Source organism: Neofelis nebulosa, chromosome 1 (assembly GCF_028018385.1).
Source record: "Neofelis nebulosa isolate mNeoNeb1 chromosome 1, mNeoNeb1.pri, whole genome shotgun sequence".
Classification (NCBI taxonomy): Eukaryota; Metazoa; Chordata; class Mammalia; order Carnivora; family Felidae; genus Neofelis; species Neofelis nebulosa.
In genome coordinates, this window is record NC_080782.1 from 96,987,119 (window position 1) to 97,009,715 (window position 22,597).

General features: G+C 42.9%; 1 protein-coding gene across 2 annotated transcripts; it reads right to left on the reverse strand.

Moving 5' to 3' along the window:
• Positions 1-1,126: 1,126 nt before the first annotated feature.
• On the reverse strand, positions 1,127-18,814 carry BHMT (betaine--homocysteine S-methyltransferase). 2 transcript variants are annotated; one of them, XM_058728790.1, is made up of 8 exons: positions 18,608-18,814; positions 17,108-17,240; positions 10,519-10,637; positions 9,380-9,571; positions 8,877-9,024; positions 5,129-5,311; positions 3,511-3,739; positions 1,127-1,790 (listed from the first exon to the last, which is right to left on the reverse strand). In XM_058728790.1, exons 1-8 carry the CDS (start codon positions 18,638-18,640, stop codon positions 1,604-1,606), a joined length of 1,224 nt encoding a protein of 407 aa, XP_058584773.1. In that variant the 5' UTR covers positions 18,641-18,814; the 3' UTR covers positions 1,127-1,603. The 2 variants fall into 2 exon arrangements, with proteins under 2 accessions (XP_058584773.1, XP_058584781.1); XM_058728798.1 differs by lacking the exon at positions 18,608-18,814 and adding an exon at positions 18,016-18,287.
• Positions 18,815-22,597: the final 3,783 nt, after the last annotated feature.

The following is a 22,597-nucleotide window of genomic DNA, read 5'->3' on the forward strand; positions in this document are numbered from 1 at the left end:
TATTTCTATGCACTGGAAGATAAGGATGGATTACTAATTATCTTAGCAAGAAAATTCCGGAAATTTCTTTCCCCTTAAATACTGCTGCCTTCTCCTTTAAAACTCAAATACTTGTGAAGTAGGAAGGTTGTTATTTTTTAAAATAGATGAATAAACTGATGCATAGAAATTTCACGTAAAACTTAAGCAAATTAGAGAATGAAAATAAGAATCAAGGTAGTCTCACTGCTCTTCTTTTTTAATAGCTGAAGAAATTACATTTCAAAACACCTAGCCCAAGAATGTGTAGAAAGCAGCATGAACTTTTCATACATTGAGAATAGCCACGTTTATGCTAATGTCTTGCATCTTCAGGCGTGAGGTCTCATGGGAGAGTAGATGTTATCATGTAAAAATATCAGAGTTCTCAATCTAGGCAACTTGGATAAGAGTTTGGAGAATCCCTATTTTTTTCTTTATTATACTTACAAAAATTTTTTTAATATTCATTTATTTTTGGGAGAGCGAGAGAGAGAGACAGAGCACCAGCAAGGGAGGGACAGAGAGAGAGGGAGACACAGAATCTGAAGCAGACTCCAGGCTCTGAGTTGTCAGCACACAGCCGGTTGAGGGGCTTGAACCCACGAACTGTGAGATCATGACTTGAGCTGAAGTCCGATGCTCAACTGACTGAACCACCCAGGTGCCCCAATATACCTTTTTTAAAGCAACCGATGTAATACAAACTCACTGTTCCTCAGCCTTACTGACTAAAGGCATTTAGGTGGATCCATTTTTGAGCAGGATGGAGAAAATCTAGATACTGATGCCTCCTTTCCCCTCCCCATTGGTCTATACATTTTTTAGCAGTAGAAATGGGTCAGGAAAGAGAGAGAACAACTCTGGAACTCCGAGAGCAGGATTCTGGTCTTTTGATACTTATTGATCAGGTCCCACATGAGTGATTTGCTAAGAACAAACTTAAAGAACTAGCAAAATCCCCATATCTCAAGTGTTCCATAACAGTTGTTTTTCAAACCGTGGGTCAAAACCCACTAATGGGTCATAAAATCAATTTGTAGGGTCGCAACTAGCATGTTTTATCACTGAGATAGGATGGAAAGGAATAGAATAGAAAATGCCAAAATGGATCTCACATTTTATTTCAGTGGTTGTATAGTATGTGCTTTACTGGGTTATTCGATAACTTTTGTTTCTTACTAAGGGTCATGTTCAAAAGGACTTGGAAGTCACTTCCCTATAGCACTTTATCTGTCATGACAGTTCCTGTCTCATTCTCCTTACTAGGCTGCAAATGTCTTGAAGTAGGAATGAATATCTGAATAACTTTTCCTTGGCCACAGTGATTTCCCTAATACCTTATACTTGGTATAAGGGAAACTGCTTAAGATGTACTTCTTATTTATTTTGCTTGTAAGTAAATTTCTAAACAATACTTTTTAAATAGTCAAGTGCTATTATTTATAGTTCTGTATTGTTCAGCTCCTACCAGTTTTATGTGTAGCCTAGCATTAACATAAGCATTGCTTTTAAACCGTCTTTTCCTGATTTGGGGGAACTGTGGCCCAAACATAAAAGTCACTGAAGATGGTTTCCACTGAGGTTACTGTGCAGATTTGAATTTCTGTTTTTCAAAGAGCTCTCTGAGCTGCTGCTCACTGGTGGCTTCTTTCTGCTGCATCAGCTCAGCTGTTCCTTTGGTCACCCCCCAGGCATCAGGCTTTGACATTGAAGGGTTGTATGGCCTGCCCGAGGCTATCCGAAGATTCTCCCAGTATTCCTTCCTGGCCCTGGGTGAACAAACACACATTAGACTCCTTCCTGAGCATCTGTATCTATGTCACTGAGCTAGAATATACCTCCACAGAGCTGTCTTTGGACTCTTGAGAGTATATCCATTAAAACACATTTATTAATCTGAACTACAATTTTTTTAAGGCTCTATAGGCTAAAATTACTTTGAAATTATTTTTTTAAATATATGCATACAAATGGGGTGCCTGGGTGGCTCAGTTGGTTAAGCGTCCTACTCTTGATTTCTGCTCAGGTCATGATCTCACAACTGTGAGATCAAGCCCCGTGTGGGGCTCCACCCTCTGGCATGGAGCCTCCTTGGGATCCTCTCTTTCCTCTCTCTCTCTCTCTCTCTCTCTCTCTCTCTCTCTCTCTCTCCCCCCCCCCCCCCACCCCTGCCCTCCTTCACTACCTCCCTACCCTGTTCGTCTTCTCTCTCAAAATAAATCAATAGACATTTAAAACACAAAAAAGAAATTCTTCATTCACCCTCCTCTGCCTTTTGCCCTCCTGGGCCATTAGCTCAGACCCCATAGCACCTTTGCATATCTTCATACTTGAACTTGCTAAGCCAACTTGAACTTGCTAAGCCAACTTGAACTCACCTGTTTGTCTCTCTGCCTACTAGTCTGCTAACTCCTTGGGGACAGGCCTATGCCTTGTTCTTGCTACTTCTGTGTCCACACCCGTGTCTTGATATAGTTGTATACAATCAATATTAGCTGAATGGAGTGGAACTGCCCCTCTGCTTGGTGCTCGTCCCCCACCCTCTTCTTTATCTCGTGGCTACTTAGCCCTTCAAAATACAGCCCCCCAAAATCCCTTCCTCTAAAATATCTTTCTATTTGGCAGAGATGGCCATTCCTTTCTCTTGTCACTTTCTAAATCTGTGCCTCTACCAAAGCAGTTACTGCAGTATAATACATTGGCTTTCTTACCCATTTTCCCCAGTAGACTGAGATTCTCTAGCCAGCTTTTCATGTGTATTTTCCCAGTGCCTTGCACATTGCCCAATGTAAAATATTTGTTTATTGTTCGTCTCCCCCACTGGGATGTAAGCTCTGAGGGCAAAGACCTATTTTATTCTCCACTGTATTCCCAGCTCCAAGATTGTGGTTGGCACAGAACAAGCACTTAATTAATATTTTTTACATTTAATTTATACTTAAATCTTTTTACTAAAACAATTTTTAAGTTTATTTATTTATTTTGAGAGACAGAGAGAGAGAGAGAGACAGCATGAGTGAGCAGAGGAAGGGCAGAGAGAGAGGCAGAGGAGAATCCCAAGCAGACTCCATGCTTTTAGCATGGAGCCCTACGTGGGGCTTAATGCGAGGCTCAGCACAGGGCTTGAACTCACAAACCATGAGATGAGCTAAAACCGAGAGTCAGATGTCCAATGGACTGAGTCACCCAGGTGTCCTAACTCATACTTAAATCTTAGCAACCAATTGATTAAATGTTGTTCAGTGTCTACCACATGGTTCTAGCCCAGAACATGAAATCACACTTCATTGCAATTTATATTACTTATATTCTAAAGCCAGAGATCACTACATAGGCTATTTTATAAACATCTCTATGAAAGAATTGAAGGAGGATAACATTATTTATCATCATGCAGCAAATTATCTATACTCTTTGTTGTGACCTCACTTGGACATACTCATAATCCAAATGAGTTTGGTTTGGCAAATACAGTTTAAAGGTTCTTACCTGGCTCTAATCCATGGTTTGGTGTGCATATCCAAACCACTTCCCCAGCTGCCATGCTTTTCTGAAGCTGGCGGCAAAAATCCCCTTTCTGGGGCCAGCTCTTCTGCAATCGCCCGGATGTGGTAGGGCTCAAATCCACAGCACCCACCAATGTATCTGACCCCCAGCTTGTAGGCCTCTCTGGCATATTTCTGAATGTCCCATCTTGTTGCAACTCTGGGCTCCAGTCCTGTAGTAATGGAGTGAATTCTTTTTTTAAAAAAATATTCAAAATAAACAGCTATAATAAGTATGTAATTTTCAAGAACTGAATTAAATAAGTTGTTAACATTCGCTTCTTTACTTTTTAAAATTATTAGCTAATTGGCGTTTACATGTCCATTTTTATATGCTGTGATAGCCAACCTTCAGGATGGTTCCCATTGATTCCTGCCCTCTTATGTCTTTACCCTGTGTGGTCCCCTCTCATATCAGGTTGGTCTGAGAGACCAATAGAATAGGTTAGAAGGCATGGTTGGTGACTTCTGAGGCTAGGTTATACAAGGCATTATGGTTTCTGTCTCAATCTCTCTTGTTCTCTTTGAACAACTGCATGTTGTGAGACACTCAACCATCACAATGGTAAGGCCAATAATTTAAGGAACTGAGGCCTCTAGTTCTGTTTAACAGAACAGCAAGACACTAACACCTATTCCCAACAGCCAACGAAGGGATCTTGGAAGTAGATTCCCTAGCTCTCATCAGGTCTTCAGAGGACTACAAACCTGACCAGTATCTGGACTGCAACTTCATAAGGGATGCTGAGCAAAAACTATCCAGCTAGGCTGCTCCCAAATTCATGACCCACAGAAACTCTGAGATATAATAACTGTTTGTTGTTTAAAGGCACTAAATTTTGCGATAATTTGTTCTATGCCAATAACACAGACGCTTTGCCATTCTTTATCCATGGTTCTTCTAGATGGATTATGTTATAATACCTTACTTCTCTGAGGGTCCCTATAAAATATAGTATCTAAGGACCTTAGAATGGAGTAGAAGCTGGCCAAACTCTGGCCCTGGTGATCTCTCTGGCTGGATTTTCAGGTGGACACACCCGACTTTCCACACATGCTTGACCCCTTTTCCTAGACTGCCAAGTATTCCCTCCCTGCACCTGCTCAGCCTCTTCATTCAAAGTTGTTATACAGTAACCTAGTGATGGTATCTTCTCCTTGCCCTCAAGAACAGGGGAAAAGTAACTTGGACATAAACCGGTCCATCCTTTGAATTCTTCTGATGAGAAAATTAAGGTTTAGAACTAAGTGGTTTTGCTAAGGTTACATAACTCGGCGACAGAGCTGGAACCAGAACCAAAGTCTTTGCTGATCGCACCCGGAAGGGCATCCTTTTTACCAGCCTACAGCTAAAAGTTTCAGAGATCTTTTTTGCTTGTCGGTTCCATCTTTTCCTTCTACTGTGGTCAAATATCAAAGGGCTTTTGGCTGCAGGGAGAGACACTGAGGGCAAGAGATGAGATATGCTGCCATTTCTTTGCTGTGACAAAGCTCTATGGCTATAGATTTGGAATTTGTCAAACATCAAGACATTGAGATAATTTATAAAATGTCTGTCTTACCAAAGGGGAATTCTGGTAGATCAATAAATCCCTGCTTGTTGCAGTCAGGAGTGTGGTAGGCCAAGGGCTGACTCATCAGGTGGGCTTTCAGTCGGGCAGCCTCCAAGCCTTCTTTCATGAGCTTCACTGTTTGTAAACTAATTGTGGGGTCAAAATGGCAGTTCACGCCAACGATGGAAGCTCCTGCAAGTGGGAAGAACAACTGAGCTTTAGGGATTTATCAGATAACCAGTGGCCCCAACTCTCCTCTCTTAATCAAGGAGCTTTTATTTGAAACAGTCAGTTACAAATACAGCCTTTGATTCTTGCTTCCTTGCGAACCTAGCTTACTTCTGCATGGGAATGATTACTAACAGGCAGCAAGGGCTTTCTGGGAAAAGTGTTGTGAAGAATCTGTTACAACTGAAGTGTCATTTATGTACACTTGGCTGTCCATCTTTTTTCCAAAAAATCATTATTAGAGGTTGTTTTTTTTTAACTACAAATTTTAGAAGTCAACTTTTCAATCTTGACACAATAATTTTTTAACACTCCCAGCTCGTGGTTACCATACCACTCACTTGAAGATCAGTGTTCCCTTTCATCAGGCCAATTTAAAAATATCACTAATCCAGATTCTAGGAGCAGCTAAGCTGATGCCACAAGCCACGGCATCCAGCGTTCAGGGGCAAGCATCTCAGCGGTTTTCACTGGGCTGGGTCTGCAGTTTGCTCCTTCATTCTTGTTCCAATCCTCCCTCCTGTTATTTCTCTGAATCAGTTTTTTGTTCAAGAGCACCAGTGACCTTGATCTTACCAAATCCAGTTGTTGTCCCTCTGTTCTCATCTGATGCAATGTCTGGGCAGCATCATCCTAGTGGGCCATCCCCTCCTTCATCAACACTCCCCTTCTCTTGGCTTCTCATGCTCTCTCAGTGGTGCTCCTACCTCACTGGCTGCTTTCTTTGGGCGTTAGGTGCCAACCCCCTCAAGGTTGAACCTTTCAATCTTGCAATGTCCTAGGGTCCCAGTGGGCCATCTTTTCTTCTCCTACATTTCCTTTCCAGTCCCAGGGCTTTCAGTATGATCTATATCCAGAACTCTCCAAATTTCTCTCTCTAACCGTGACCTCTCCTTTGGGTCCCAGACTTAAATATTCAACAGCTTACTTAATATCTTCACTTGGATCTTGACTACCTTTACTTTCTTTCTTTTTCTCTTTCTTTCTTTCTTTCTTTCTTTCTTTCTTTCTTTCTTTCTTTCTTTCTCTCTCTCTCTCTCTCTCTCTCTCTTTCTTTCTTTCTTTCTTTCTTTCTTTCTTCCGCTGCTTCTTCTTTTCCTTCTCCTCCTCTTTCTTCTTCTTCTTCTTCTTCTTCTTCTTCTTCTTCTTCTTCTTCTTCTTCTTCTTCTTCTGGATGTTCTGCTGCCAGAGTTTCTCTTTCCTTGTTTGACTTCATTACACTAATGAATTAATCCTATGTTGGTTACCTCTTGGATATCTATTAGGTATAAGAGTCCTTTTAAGGGATTATAGAGAAATATAAATATAGGACATGGTCCCTGACACCAAGGGTTTCATAAGGTTTGACACAAAGGGCTTCCTTAGGTTTGCTCCCTGAAAACAAGGCTCTATGGTCACTCGTGAGGAAGTAGCTGTTTCCTATATCCCCTTCTTGGAGACTGCTGCTATACACAAACATATCAAAGGCTCTGAGAAATTCTGTGTATTTTTCCAATTTTAAGTATATGCACCGCCTAAGCGAGCACTAAGGCTCTGAGAAATTCTGTAGTAAAGAGACCTGTGTGACTTGATTTAACACGGCACTTTCTAAATATATTTCACTACAGAACCCTAATAATGTTCTCACAGATTAGAAGATGCTCACCGAGGATATTCCAAATGAGTGGTGTAAGTAGAAAGTGTTCTAGTTGCTGAGAGGAGGGAGTGTTTACTTGGGGTATGTGTGGTGATGTATAGGGATGTGGAGGTAGAATTTGAGCTAACATTGGAAGATGGACTGGAGTTATTAGGCTGATATTAATTAAGGACCTATTTTGTGCCAGGTGCTGTGCTAGGCGCAGGGCACTCAGTGCTGAGCCAGACAGACACAGTCTCTGCCTTCTTTGACCTTACAGTCTAGTGAGTCAGACATTAAAGCGATACACAAACGAGGTAAGTGGCACAGTGATGTCAAGCACCATGGCCACCTACCTTGAATGGAATGGTGGGGGCAGAATTAGATGCAGGCCACGAATCTCTGCCAATTAACAATAGGGGTCATGAAAGCCTCTTCTGATCTTTTTGAAACTTGCTTCTCCTCCTCCCCCATTGTTACATTTCCCCCCCAAAATTTAGGATTATATAGCCTCATTCCTAAATCTAAATAATTGTTATTGTTAATGACAAGTATGAAGTGACTTTTATGAAATATCAGGAGTTGGATAAAAATCAGAAATGAAACGTGGCCAAACATAGTGTCTCTGTTCCTCAGAGTGAGTTGGACTCTTCCACTGACCCTGAGCTATGCCTTGCATTTAAAATGAGGCAGCTTTGACGGGCGCCTGGGTGGCTCAGTGGGTTGGGTGTCTGACTTCGGCCTGGGTCATGGTCTCGCGGTTCGTGGCTTCAAGCCCCACGTTGGGCCCTGTGCTGACAGCTCAGAGCCTGGAGCCTGCTTTGGATTCTCTCTGCCCCTCCCCAGCTCGCCTGCCTTCTCTCTCTCTCTCAAAGATAAACATTAAAAAGAATAATAAAGTGAGGCAGCTTTGAAAACATTTTGTGAGTTTTCCCTAATTGAAATGAAACCCAATGTTAGGAATGGAAATTATTGAAAAAGATAAGTTAGTCAGTATTTCATACCAAATTATTTTAAGTTCATTATACCGATTACAAAAAGCGAAGCATATCAGTAATTTACAAAAATGGAAAAACTCTGGCAAAGAAAACAACTGAACTTTTAAGTCTGATATGCTTTGCTTTTTGTATGTGTTTAAAGGCCTCAATTTAGGTTTAAAATAAAACATGTTTTTCTAATGCTCCTTTTGATTTACTGAAACTCTTCTCATTTCTAGGTATTAAACCTTCAGTGTAGGTCTAGTGGTCCCTTTGAAAAGGCTGGTGTGTGTACTTTTTACTTTATTTTACTTTTTTCTCTTTTGGACTCAATATTATTATCAATACTCCTAGAAGAGCAAATTTTGTTTTCCTTTAAGCAAAAGTAGTATATAGGACTAACAGGTGGACCTACATTTGTATGTAATTTTATTATTTGTTTATTTTATTTTTTGAGAGCAAGAAAGAATGTGCGTGTGAAAGCCAGTTTGGGGGAGGGGCAGGGAGAGATGGAGGCGGGGGATCCGAAGCAGGCTTTGTGGGCTCAAAGCCCAGAGGCTCATGCGGGTTCCAACCCAGGAACCACACAGTGAGATCATGACCTGAGCGGAAGTAGAACTGATAACCAACTGAGCCACCCAGGTGTCCCTTACGTAATTTTAAAAGACTCACTAAGGGGAGCCTGGGTGGCGCAGTCGGTTAAGCGTCCCACTTCAGCCAGGTCACGATCTCGCGGTCCATGAGTTCGAGCCCCGCGTCAGGCTCTGGGCTGATGGCTCGGAGCCTGGAGCCTGTTTCCGATTCTGTGTCTCCCTCTCTCTCTGCCCCTCCCCCGTTCATGCTCTGTCTTTCTCTGTCCCAAAAATAAGTAAAAAACGTTGAAAAAAAATTTTTTTAAAGACTCACTAATTGCAAACCGGTCAAAATGCGTCATCACCTGCTTTAACAAGGCGCACTGCACACTCGCCAGGGCTGACGCCATGCAAATCTCCCTCTGGGCCGATGCACATGGTAGCTGCCACAGGTTTCCCGGATGCTTTCAAGGCTTCGACTGCCCACACAGCCTCTTCCACATGTTCAAAATACTGAAATACGATCAGGTTGACATACTTTTATTCTTGTTTCTCCCCAGTTAGAAAACGTGTTTTACTGCTTAATAATTATCACTAGTTGAATCATCTTCACATTTTGAGTGTGACCCATTAGCATTTTTTAAATGCCACAGACGGTTGATGACTGTGAATTGCAGTCAAAAGGTTTGAAGAACACTTTATTAGATTAAGTGAATCAAATTCACTAGAAAGCTTAAATTGGAAAAAAAGATTTTAATACTAAATATTGCTAGCCATGATTGGCACCTAATCTCCCCTGCTCCCCACGAAAGCAAAAGGTAGAGAAAAATGTACTAAGTGTCTCATCTTTGGTGATATCTTCGTTTACCTCTGCAATCAAGAAATCCACGTTCTTCTTCAAAAAGACCTCTAACTGTTGCTGAAATACTTTCTTAACTTCAGCTTCACTCTTGCAACTAAGGTACGAAGGCGTCTGGCTCACACCTCCTGCCACCAAAGCGTCTCCCTCATCAGCCACTTGCCGGGCAATGTCACAAGCAGCTTCATTGACTTTCTGCCCCTAAAATGGATGATTATATGATATATCAACATTTTCATGTGAAGTTGAAACCAAATTATTATTCAAATATCCACATCTCAGTTGTATGTTACAACAGAGATTTTATTCTAGAAAATAACAGGGACAGAATAGTTCATATTACCAAGTTGAGCAATTTGCAGTAACAACACCAACAGTAGTAATGAAAACAATAAATCCAATGACAGCATATAGGATATTACATACCAATGATCTGGGAGAGGGTAAAAATCTTAAATAAAAGGACCTGGTATCTTCTAATGCCTAAGCTGCACTTAGAGAAATATCTAGCAAATAGTGGTGATGACGATGTTGATGATGACATCATTAAAATGATGACAGAATTCATGACTTTTTGTCATTATGTATTTTCTTAATTAACAGATAATCACAAGGTATTTTCTAATTACGTAGGCATTAAAAATTGACACTTGTCTTCACTAAACCCCGGTGCTGTAAGTCACACAGACTCATGGAATGTTGGAACTTCTTTTTCATTTTAGGGATCAAGAAGTTGTCGCTTTGATGGCATAGTTGAATGGTTTGCCCAACACAACAAGGTTGATTATAGCTGAGCCAGGAAGATTCCAGGGTCACTGCCCCCTTGTGCCTTTGACCCTTCCCCTACACTGTGCCACATTAAAAACCTTTAAGGGTGTAAGAATTTGTTAGGTTACCCTCTCAGCAACTTAGGAGACTGAGAGAATCGCTCATCATTAACCACCCCCTTCTTTGACCTGCTTCATTAAATGCTTTTCTGTCAATTTTGAGGACTCCAGCTAAAACCTAGAAGAGTTGTTCACACATATCTCATTTCTGTATTATCTAAAAACCCTGAAGCGGCGCAACATTTTTCTCTACAAGAACTTCTGTGATGACACATGTGTCTACTAGGCCCTTCTAAGAATGCCATGTATGGTTTTACTCACGGATATTTTCTCTGCAACATAGTTTCCCCTGTTCTCCAGCTTGTCTTCACTTGCATAAAAGGTGAAGGTTTGCATGACATTGGATCCAGCTCTGAGGAACTCTCGATGAAGCTGGCGAACTGGGAGATTAAATGAGGAGAGGTATTAATTACTATCAGTTTATCACCCGTGATGTTCTCAAAAGGCTATCACATAAACAGATGTGAAAACATCTGCTCACATTCCTGGTTGCATGCTGGGGGCTAATGAGAGGTAGCTCTGGGGTCTCTCGTTAAGAAGAAGAGATTATTTCTACCATGCACGTGCGGTGAAGGGAAGAGGGAGATCCCACAAGGGAGGAATCATCATTTGAACATTTTTGCTGGGCAGAGAAGCTGGGGAAAGGCATTCCCTACAGAGGTAAGGGCTTGAACAAAAAGGAGGCAGGAGTAGGCTTGGCATTTGGGGGTGCATCACGTAGTCTGAGAAGCTGGAGTTGAGGATGTATAAGAGAAGTAGTAGGAGAGGCAGGTGGAGAGGTGGGCTGGCTGACAGAGTACCAAGGGCCTAGAAAATCATCCTAAGGAGTCTAGGCTGCAGACCACAGGTTTGGAGAAACACCAGCAGTTTGTAAGCATTGAATGATGTTATTGGTTCACTGTTTTTGAAAGATAATTTTGGTAGTAGAGTGGACTAAGAATTGGAGCAAGGTTCCCAAGCATACGTCTGTGGATGAATAGTTTTTACAGGCTAAAGAAAATATGGGGCTTTCCCCCCCATTTGATCAAATAAACTCATTTTAAGGAACTACCTTTGCTTTAAATAGTAGTCCTAAACTCTGGTTCCCCATTAGACACTCTGCAAGCTTTTTAAAACCAATGGATGCTAGGGCCAAATTCACAAATATTCTAATTTAATCGGTGTGGGGGCAGGGCATAGATTTTGTGTGTGTGTGTTTCTCCAACTGATTCTTATCTGCAGTTTTGTTGAAAACCACCAAAATGCTCTACTTTATTTTGGGAAATAAAAATAAAGACTATGATTGGGAAAATGCTCTATTTTATCTATCTATCTATCTATCTATCTATTTATTTATGATGCTGATATTTTGCTTTATTTTTGAGATAGAGAGTGCACAGGAGCCTCTCAGGTGAGAGTGCCCACAGGTGAGGGCAGACAGAGGGAAGAGGGTGGAGGGTCTGAAGCAGGCTCCAATGACAGCAATAAGTTGGACATGGTACCCGAACTCAAGAACCATGAACCACAAGACCATGACCTGAGCCAAAGTTGGACACTCCACTGAGAGCCACCCAGGCAACCCTATTTGTTTATCTTAGAGAGAGTGTGAGCCAGGGAGAGGGGCAGAGAGAATCTTAAGCAGACTCCACACTCAGCATGGAGCCCCAATGTGGGGCCCAATCCCACAATCCCATGGCCCAGGGATCATGACCTGAGCCGAAATCAAGAGTTGGATGCTCAATTGACTGAGCCATCCAGGTGCCCCAAAATGCTGTTTTTATAAAATGATCGTGAGACTTCACAGGTGTTCATTTTTGTCAGGAGAATCAACTGGGCAAAGTAAGAAGTCGGCAATCCTGTGTCAGCCCCTGAAATCTATTTTGACATTTCAGAGGCCTTTAAAAGTAAGAAGGTTAAAAGTCAAAAGGTCTGGGAGGGACTACATTAGAGGCTAGGAAATTATTAGGACACTGGAGCCCTTAGCCCTTTATGGAAGAGGAGTCTGGTGTCTTTGCATCCTAGCTACCTAGTAGAGGGCAGAGAACATAGGAAGCTTAGTTTTGTTTTTCAGTGAGCAAGTAAGTGAAGCAAAAAAGCTTTTGAATTTCAGAAAATGGGTTTCTAAGCCTGGAAACTCTAGTCCTGAGTGGGAACTTAGAAGCTTGCTTAAATGAGGAAACTTCAAACTTGTTTTGTTTTTCTTTTTTGTTTTTTGAAGTTTATTTATTCTGAGGGCGAGAGAATCCCAAGCAGGCTCCGTGTTGTCAGTGTGGAGCCGGACGGGCAGGGCTCCATGTGCAGACTGAACCCACAAACTGTGAGATCATGAACTGAACTGAAACCAAGAGTTGGAGACTTAAGCAACTTAGCCACCCAGGCGCCACTAAAACTTGTTTTAATTAGCAAAAGGAACCAATTAACAACACTTCATACACAGTCCCTGTTTATCAATCAAACACAGAGCTGCTGTGGTTGGAGCAGGGTGAAGGGCCTATAGATGGGGTTTCCCATACACTAGGATGAGATGGCTTATAATTGGGAAATCTACCCAGGGGGTCCTTGGGTGGATTTTTAGAAACTCTGTTTAAAAACCCTGGAATAGGGGCGCCTGGGTGGCTCAGTTGGCTAAGCAGCTGACTTTGGCTCAGGTTATGATCTCACGGTCCATGAGTTCGAGCCCCGTGTTGGGCTCTGTGCTGACAGCTCAGAGCCTGAAGCCTGCTTCGGATTCTGTGTCTCCCTCTCTCTCTGCCCCTAACCCACTTGCATTCTGTCTCTGTCTCTGTCAAAGATAAATACACATTACAAAAAATAATTAAAAAAAAATAATTAAAAAAAAAAAAACCCTGGAATAGCGGGCAAATTGTGTATATGTATATTTTACACTGCATTTTATACCCTTCTGTTAAATTTTGCCAGAAGGCAGTGACCCAACTCCTTGCTCTTAATCAATTTGATATTCTTCTATGCTTCTTAAAGCTGCAGAGCTTCTCAAAAGCATAACCCCACTTAGACTCACATGGGGGCAATTAATATGGATTCAGATTCCCTATGCCACTCCAGATCCAGCAAACCTTAATTCTTTGCTAATTCCACTGGGTACAAGAACCACAATTTTTGGCATAGACTTTAGTAGGAGAATTAGTCCACTTAAAATAAGACAAAAAAACTCAAGAAACAGAGGGCCAAGTGATAAACATGTTGTTTCTGCACTAATAAAAGTAAAATCAATATCAGAGCAGTTTCTCTCGAACTCCTCTAATGTATAACTTAAAAAAAAAATGTGACTTATAAAATTGAAGCTTGTGGTTTAAAAATTTTTTTTTAATGTTTATTTATTTTTGAGAGAGACAGAATGTGAGCAGGGAAGGGGAAGAGAGAGAGGGAGACACAGAATCCGAAGCAGGCTCCAGGCTCTGAGCTGTCAGCACAGAGCCGGACATAGAGCTCAAACTCACAAACCGTAAGATCATGACCTGAGCCAAAGTCGACGTTTAACCAACTGAGCCATCTAGGCGCCCCTCAAAGCTTGTGGTTTAAATAAAAGCCTTCTTTTATTTACATGGCAGAGTTTGCACAAAGGTAGCCTATCATTAATATCAGCTTGGCTCAAGAAATATTGCATTGAGTCTAACCCAGCAAGCTGACCTTAAGAAACAAACCATAGAGGGGCGCCTGGGTGGTTCACTCGTTTAAGCGTCTGACTTCTTCAGCTCAGGTCATGATCTCATGGTTCGTGCGTTCGAGCCCTGCTGACAGCTCAGAGTGTGGAGCCTGCTTCAGATTCTGTGTCTCCCTCTCTCTCTGCTCTGCCCCTGCTCGCACTCTGTCTCTCTCTCTTAAAAATAAATAAACGTTAAAAAAAAAAAAAAACCATAGATATATTTTAAATCCTCATTCTTGTATCTTAATTGTTCCATTGTGTTCCTTAAAACCCTTTAATGGCAATGCTTCCCAAAGCATGGTTCATCTTGCTATCACCTGGGGACAATTATAAATATGCAGGTTCCTGGACCCACTCACAGACCTAATAGATCCAAATGTCTAAGTGGAGGCTGGGAACCTATAATTTTTAACTGACTGCTGGTACAATAAAAATTTGAGGACTACTGCTGTTTTAGCTTCCCGAGCCTACTGAATTCCTCCCTCCCTTCCTTCTTCCTTCCTTTCTCTCTTCCTTCCTTCAGGGGTAGAACACAGCATTATTTCTACATTTATTTGGAAATATGAAAGTTGTGTATATTTGCTGGGTTTAACAGTGTGACTATAGCCCTCTTCCTTTGAATACTATTTCAGGATAGTGTGATTTGAACACAAAATTTCTGTACTTCTCTAGCAGAAATAGAGAAGTTATTATCTAGATATTATATAAGATATTATCAAGAGAAGAAACAATGAATTTAATAATAGTTAATACTTGTAGTGTTTAACATGCATCAGGCACTATTTTAAAGACTTTATATACAACTTATTTAATTCTTATAACCTTTGAAGTAGATGTCAATATTATCTCAGTTTTATAGAAGAGGAATCTGAGTCCCAGAGAAGCTAAGTAATTTCCCCAAGGTCACACAGCCTAGTGGCTGTCAAAATTTGATTCAATTAGCCTGAATCCAAAATCGGTATGCTTAATTGTAAAGCTGTACTGTCTCTCAGTTTATATGCTTTGTTAGTTTCTACCCTTATCACTGAGTTCACTGAAATATGCTCTTTAATAAACATTAAAGACAACTGTTCAATCTGTATAATATTCACAAGAAATTTTCCTCCAGTTTCCTCTGAAAGAGTCCACTTCTTTCACAGTGTTGACTACTGTTAGCTGTCCTCTGAGACCTTCTCTAGGAAGTGCCCTAAGCCAAAGGGTGCTTCTTTGCCCAGGGCCTAAGCTCTCTCCTACAAGAGGAGAGGGTTGATAGTTCGCATGCAAAGCTTGGTCTATTGGTAAGGAGAGAACAAAGATCCAGCTCCCCGGTCTCAATTTGGGAGTACTCTGAAGCACCTGTCCAACTCCAGAGCTTCCTGAGGAATTGGCCAAAGCCTCTGTTACAACTGCATTACAGTGTAATTCCTCCCTCTGCCCAATCCTGCTTCCCTCACTCCCTTAGAAGTGTTATTTCATAAATGCACTCCTCATTAAAACTCCTGAGCACAAATCTCCACTTCTGGCCAGCTGGTAATGAGTACCTAGCTCATCATGGGTGACAGAGTTCCCAGCATGCTCTAGGGGTACAATTGTTTAAAAATTTTCACCTGTGGTGAACTAGAATGAGATGCCCTTAGACGGGAATGTACTAGCAGGTGCACTATCTCAAATGTTTGAGAGGTTCAGAGGAAGTAGTAATTATAAAGACTTTAGAATCAGATGGCTATTGTTGGGTACCACCAACATACTGGAGAAAGGCAATGAAAGGTTAAGGGTGATTCATCACCAGTTTAAGACAACGTCTGAAAGTCTGAGGATCTCCTGGGTGGTATATAAAGAAACACCTCTTGTAGCTATAGCAAGCAGAAAAGCTGAGGATCTGGCCCAGGACTAAATTATACAGGGAGCAGAGAGTCAGAGAGGTTGAATCATCAACCACAGAAGGCTTCTACTGCCAAAGTCAGGGTCTGATCAGGAAGACATAGGACCCTGAGATTGGGGTGAAGACATATGGGTGGATTCACTCATAACCTTAAAAACCCAGATTCCTCCCTGAACTCTCTGGGACTGCAGAAGTGGCCCATTTCTCTCTTTTAAAGATTAATGTTTGGGGCACCTGAGTGGCTCAGTTGGTTAAGGTTTGACTCTTGATTTTGGCTCAGGTCATGATTTCACGGTTCTGAGGATAGAGCCTCGCATTGGGCTCTGTGCTGACAGTGTGGAGCCTGCTTGGGATTCCTTCTCTCTCTCTCTCTCTCTCTCTCTCTCTCTCTCTCTCTCTCTGTCTGTCTCTGACCCTCCCCTGCTCTCACTCTCTCTCAAAATAAATAAATACACATTAAAAAAAAATAAATGAATGCTTCCCCCTTGCTTTAGGTTGATGCAGAAGCCTTGTAAGACAGCATTATCTCCCTCATGTTCCATCTCACCTCCCCTCTTTGTATGTCCCCATAAGAGATCTGTGGTCAAAAGAGTAAAGTGAGAATAAGGTACATGGGTATGGGTGCAGGGCAGGTAGATAGGATGGGGCTAGTATATAATGCATTTAACTAGTTGGCAAACGTACAATGGAGGAGGGCTTATCTACCAGACAGTGAGTGATGCTGTGCCATGGAACTTAAAGTGGGTAAGGAGGGGGGATGAACACGTGGGGACAGAATAGATAATAAATGCTGACATGGAAGGGATGAAGGACTGAGAATCTTGGTGAGGCTGAGGAGTGGGAGAATTAGAGTCGGCAGGAAAGATAGAAAGAAGGTGGTGGTTAGAAAATGGGGCCCTCGTAATTGAGATTTCCAAAGCAGACAGCTAGGGGTGATGGCAAGGTCTAGGAGTGCATTGCTGAGGTGGAGGGTGGAGGAAACGTTCAACTGGAGATGAGATCAAGGCACTAACAGGAAGAGTTCTAGACAGATCATCTGCATGGACACTGAACTCACCCCAAGTGGTGAGGGAGGGAAGGGCAGAGAGGAAAGCAGTGAGCCAGGTTCTACACTCACCTAGAGTGAGGGGCAGGAACCAAGAGGCAAACACAGGCGACAGCCACAGGAAGGGCCATTGCGATCATCCAACCTGTGAATCTATACTTACATGCCTAGCACAGTGTCCAGCAGGCAATAATGAACGTTGGACAATGTTCCACGAATATCTGTGTTTGATGGCATGCTCCTACAATGGTCGATGTCGCATTCTTTTATGAGAACTTAGAAGAGAGCTATATGCACCAACCTGCCTCTGGGTGTTCCACTGTGGCTTCTGGGGTCCAGGGGCCTGCCTTCACATAGCCCCTCTTCTCCAGTGCAAAGACAAACCCTCCATCTCCAATCACAACTTCTCCAGCATTTAAACGTTCTAGGATGCCCTAAAATTACAGATGGGGGTGGGGGGCAAAGGAAGGGAGTTACTTGAGTTTGAGACAATTTTCTATTTTTAGTACTTTTGCTATGGTATTCTTGAGAAGTGTGATTTCTTTAGAATTCACAGAAAGTACATGTATTTATAAATCCAGAATGCTCATATAATGAAAATATGAAAATATGTGTATACATGTGCTAGGGGTGAGGGTCTTTCAGAACACAATAAGAGTTTTGAAGAATGTGGTGGGAGGATGTTATCTTTGAAGAAATAGCTACAGAAGAATTAAGTGAAAATATTTTATTGTAAAGCCTCAAATGAATACTTAAGCACACATTCTTAAAATGGTGAAAGCTAGTTTTATTCTAACAGCCCCTACATTTGGCCTGGCCCCATCTGTCTGTCAGTCCCTGGGGCCCTCTGTCAGCCAGGCGGGGGCAGGGTACTTTGACACCCAAGGGTCAAGTATATTACTTCCTCCCTCCAGCCCCAACCATAGTCCCACAGTCCGTCTGTTCCTCCATCCATCTATCCATCCACCCCTCCTCCCCCCCCCCCAAACTAGCCCAAGGCAGACAGTCTGGACTGGAACGCTCATCCCAACTAGGAAAGAGATAGGCTTGTCGTTAATCAGGTGGTGCAGTTGCTGGGTTTTGGTTTTTCAATCTTTTTAACAGCCCTTACTCAATACCTTACAGCCCCTGTGCCCATTTTTTTTTTCCGAGGCTTGAATGGTTGATTTTATTGTGATCGAAGAAATCACACTGCGGGTGCAAACTTACCATGGCCCACCCAACGCGTGAGCCTTGGGGCTGCGGCGGGACCCTGACGGCAGCGTGCCCCAAAACGCGGCAGGTAGGCGGCCCCGGGGCCCCGTTGCACCCGTCGAGGCGCGGGCACGAAACGGTCTGGCAGCCGCGGCCGCGCGCCTCCCTGGCCTGCCCACCCAGGGCGCAGAGGGGCGCGCCCGGCGGCGCGGGCAGTGACGCGGGGTGGCCAGGGGAGCCGGAAGCCACCAGGAGCTCCCTAGTCCCACCAATGTCGGAAGAGAAGTCGTGCCTGTGGGTCTAGGAGCCACACCTCTGAGGTAGTGCTCTGGTGCGGGACTCAGAAAACGTTGGGAGTCTTGGAGCTCTGGGGGTGTCCCCCCGGGTCACGTAGATCTAGGGCGCGCTCTGGATATGGGCAGGGGTGTTGGGGGGAGCTCAGAGGCACCTTGGGATCCTGCCCGAGAAATTCTGAGAGCACCTTCTGGTCACAGCCGGGCTCTGGGGACCCCTCTGCACTTCCTGACGCTGGGGCGCGGGGCCGGTGGGTCGAGCCTCAGAGCCACCGCTGGGATGGAGAGCGCCCTCGGGTCCCCTGTAGACTCACCCTCTTGGCCTTTTTGCCCCCAACGGGTGCCATTTTCGAGGTGTCCGGTGGATAGTAGGCACGGATGCGGACAGATGAGGGGAGCTTTACCCCGCGCGAAACCGGGAGCTGCCCCACCGCAGCAGCCAGGCTCTTTATATCCTGTTCTGGGCACGGGGTGGGTTTCCCCAGCCTTGGCGCGTCCAACGCGGGCCTTGCGCATGGGAACACGCCCCCCCCCCCCCCCCCCCAGCTTTTTTATTGAGTCCCGCGGCTCGCTGGGAACTTGCCCTGTGGAGGAGAGGATCGAGATTGTTCTCTCAAATAGGTGAGCAAACAGACAAGTAAAATAAAATAAGGAGGTTGCCACTCGCTCAGGTTTCTAACCTACCAATGCACGGTACCCCCCCCCCCCCCCGCCTCACCCCCCTCGCTCGCATCGAGGGGTTCCGACCCTGATTTATCTCTCTCTTGTCTGGGATCATGCACCGTTACCCACTTAAGTCACCAGAGTTGGCCCCTAAGAATTCCATTGATGCACAAATATTTGTCAAAGGCCAGGATACAAGGTTATTGAATGAGGAGGCGATGCCCTGGGAAGAAGTTCAGTCTGAGGTGTGATCTGGGCGAAATGCATCCGGGAGTTATGTAACGGAATACAAATACAGCATTTACAGAACGTCTAATACTAACTCTGAATTAGTGGGTATGTTCAAAATGACCTTCTGCCCTTATATCCAAACATGCCGTGCAGTTCCTAATAACACAGTAGTTTTCTAGTAAGAATATCTTTGCAACATATAACCAGGACAGACTTTTAACATCTATATATGACAGTGGAGGGGCGCCTGGGTGGCGCAGTCGGTTAAGCGTCCGACTTCAGCCAGGTCACGATCTCGCGGTCTGTGAGTTCGAGCCCCGCGTCAGGCTCTGGGCTGATGGCTCGGAGCCTGGAGCCTGTTTCCGATTCTGTGTCTCCCTCTCTCTCTGCCCCTCCCCCGTTCATGCTCTGTCTCTCTCTGTCCCAAAAATAAATATATATGACAGTGGAAATACACCTTGGACATTTCAAAATTCAGTTCGAAAATTGTGTGTAAAGACATACAGGTATTAGAAGAACTGGGAGGAAATAGAAATGTTAATAGTAGTTATCTGATGATGGTGGAATTAGGGCTTGCTTTTATTTTATTATGCTTTGTTGTATTTCCCAAAATATCTCTACACTAAGAACACATAGATTTTAAAATAATAAAAGCATTAGTTTAACAAATGTACACCACCACAGTAAATATCCTAGAGAACAGAGTTAAAAATCCTGAAACAGAGTTCAGAACCTTTTACCCAAATAAAAGCACATAAGGAAATTTTGTATGTGGAACAGTAACTTCCATTTCAACACATGCAAAGAAGGAAATTATTGTAGCAAATGATGAGTTAATAGAAATTTAATTTTTAAAATGATGTGCGCTTGAGATACAATTGAGAAAGTAGAAAAGTCCTTTTTCTTGTGATAATTGTCGAGTTTAAAATGGGAAAAAATGTAAGGATGATGGATGCGTATATTGTAATTTAAATAATCGAATGTTTCAGTTGCCCAGCAAGAATGAGGAATGAGGTGAAGTCATCCTTCCCAGTGTTTAGATTTTCGACCATTAAAGCATTGGAGTGTCTGAGAAGCTAATAGTTTAGTTAATGAATTAACTACTTACGGTTGTACCCTGATAAGTATTGGAGAAATACAGGTTCAGGGTGAACCCGGCCGTGGCTGCAGGGAGTAGCTGTAGTGGCGGGTACCAGGCGCTAGGGGGCGGTATCAGGGCTCTGACAGTAAAAGCCGAAAGCCGCCTTCCGCAATTTCACATGGTTTCAAATTTAGCAAAATTTAGGAGAGATCTTAAACCATTAGCACTTAATTTAAAAATGGATTGTGAATTTTTAGTAGATAATGGAGATACAATGCAAAATTTTAGTCTTTCCCTAGCTACTATTCCCAGTACAAGCCCTTCCTGGAGGTAACCACTTTCCCTATTGTTCCAGAGGAACTCTATGGATATATTTAAGTATATACACATATACCTAAGGATTTGCATTTAAATGGAGGACATTTTAGTTATTTATACATTTGTCCACCTCTACCTTTTCCAAAATGATTTATGGGCAGTTGTTGAAATATTTTTTTTTTGCCACAGCTTCTCAATTTGCTATCCTACTTCTCCACCCCCATCCCATTTAGGGCTGTTAATAAGAATGCATTCGCAAAAAAAAAAAAAAAAAAAAAAAGAATGCATTCGCCTACTATTTCCACAATAGATAAATAATAGCCTACTATTTCCACAATAGATAAATAATAGCCACAGTTCACTGGGTGTTTACTATGTACCAGGTGCTACATTACATCTTTTACATACGCAATATTATTTACTCCTTACAACTCTGTGAGGTGGGCACCCCCACTTTGCATTCAAGAACCATGAAGTTAGGAAGTACAGCAGTTATCTGCATGACGTCTAAAGTTCCTTTGCCCCATTCCCAAAGGACTAAGTCCGCTTGGATACCACCTGGGGAGTGAGTTCTGTAATAACTGTTCTTGGGAGGCTGCCCATGTCCTCTGTTGCCTGCTAGAGCCATGAGATGACGAAGGTCATAATACTGAAGTCTTTGGCCTTTTACAGGCTCATTTGGGGTTAAAAATAAATCCTGAAGGGAAGAAGGAGGGTTAGAGCTGAAGATCCACCCTCCTGAGTTTTATGACTTCCAAAGAGAGGCTGTCTGTCTTCTGCTGGTGCTTTGCTTTACTTGTAACCCCATTTGTTCATTTAATAAACCTTTAAATGTTTCATTCATACAATGTTTCAAACACTATGCTTGCCGCTGGAGGTACAGGATATCTCCTCCTTTTTTTCCAAACGGGAGATAGAAACCATCTCATGTAAGAGTTAAACTGTCCCCTTTATCGATATGTAGATGGGAAAATGTGAGGACTTTTCATTTTCCGTTCACTTGGTATCGTCTTCAAAAACTTCCTTTTAGAAAATGGAAGTTCCTTTATGTAGAGCCTTCCTGTCTGCCAGTCCGCCCCACATTCCTATTCTCTTCTTGTTCACATAGTTACCTTATCTTGAAGGCATTTGAATTTTCAACTCCTGCTGTCAATAGAAGGTATAGTTGGGGTTATTAAAGACTTATGAGATGTCCTTCAGTTTGAACTCTCCCAAATGGCCCCCAAATTGAAGATTTTACTTTCATTCCTATTTTTCCATGGCTATAACCCCCAGCTATTTTCTGTTGCCACTGCCCAGGATCAAAATAAAGGGATGGTGGTGGTGGGTTTTTCATCTACAACCCTCTCCCCCGGTGCACAGACTTTCCTCACTTTACGTTTTCTGGTACTACTTCATTCCCTCTGGCCTGGGAAATGGCCACACACAACACACCAGGCATACCAAATCACCTCACACAATTATCCCCTTTTTAAGAGCCTTGGTTTATTCATATGTAAAATTCAAGTTGAAACTAGGTGACTTTTCACTTTGTTTTTGTTTTTGTTTTGCAGTTGGCTTGGCATAAACTTAGCTTGGCATATACTAGAGCACAAAATAGCCTCTTCCCACGGTGCTCCCTCTGCCTTCCCCCTTGTGGTCATCAAGCATTCCCTTAGGTTGGCTCAGAAAGTTCATCTGGCTCCTGTGCGTGCCCTCCAACTTCAGCCCCTTCCTACTTTCTGGAGATACAGCAGAGTATCTCTATTTTGTTTTTTTCCTAGACTATTCAGGGCTTCCTTCTACCACAAGTAAAAATGTTTGTCTCAGCGCTGGTGGACGGGCCAGCTTGTACAGAGTCTTCTGGTTTCCACAGAAGAGTCCTCCAGCCAATGTTCCTGTGAACTCTGGACACACCCAGTTTCCCACACTGTCCTTCCAGCATGGTAATCCCACCCCAAGTTTTCTTTCTAGCTCTGAAATTTTCTCTCTTCTCTCTTTCTCTCTTTTTAATGTTTACTTATTTTTGAGA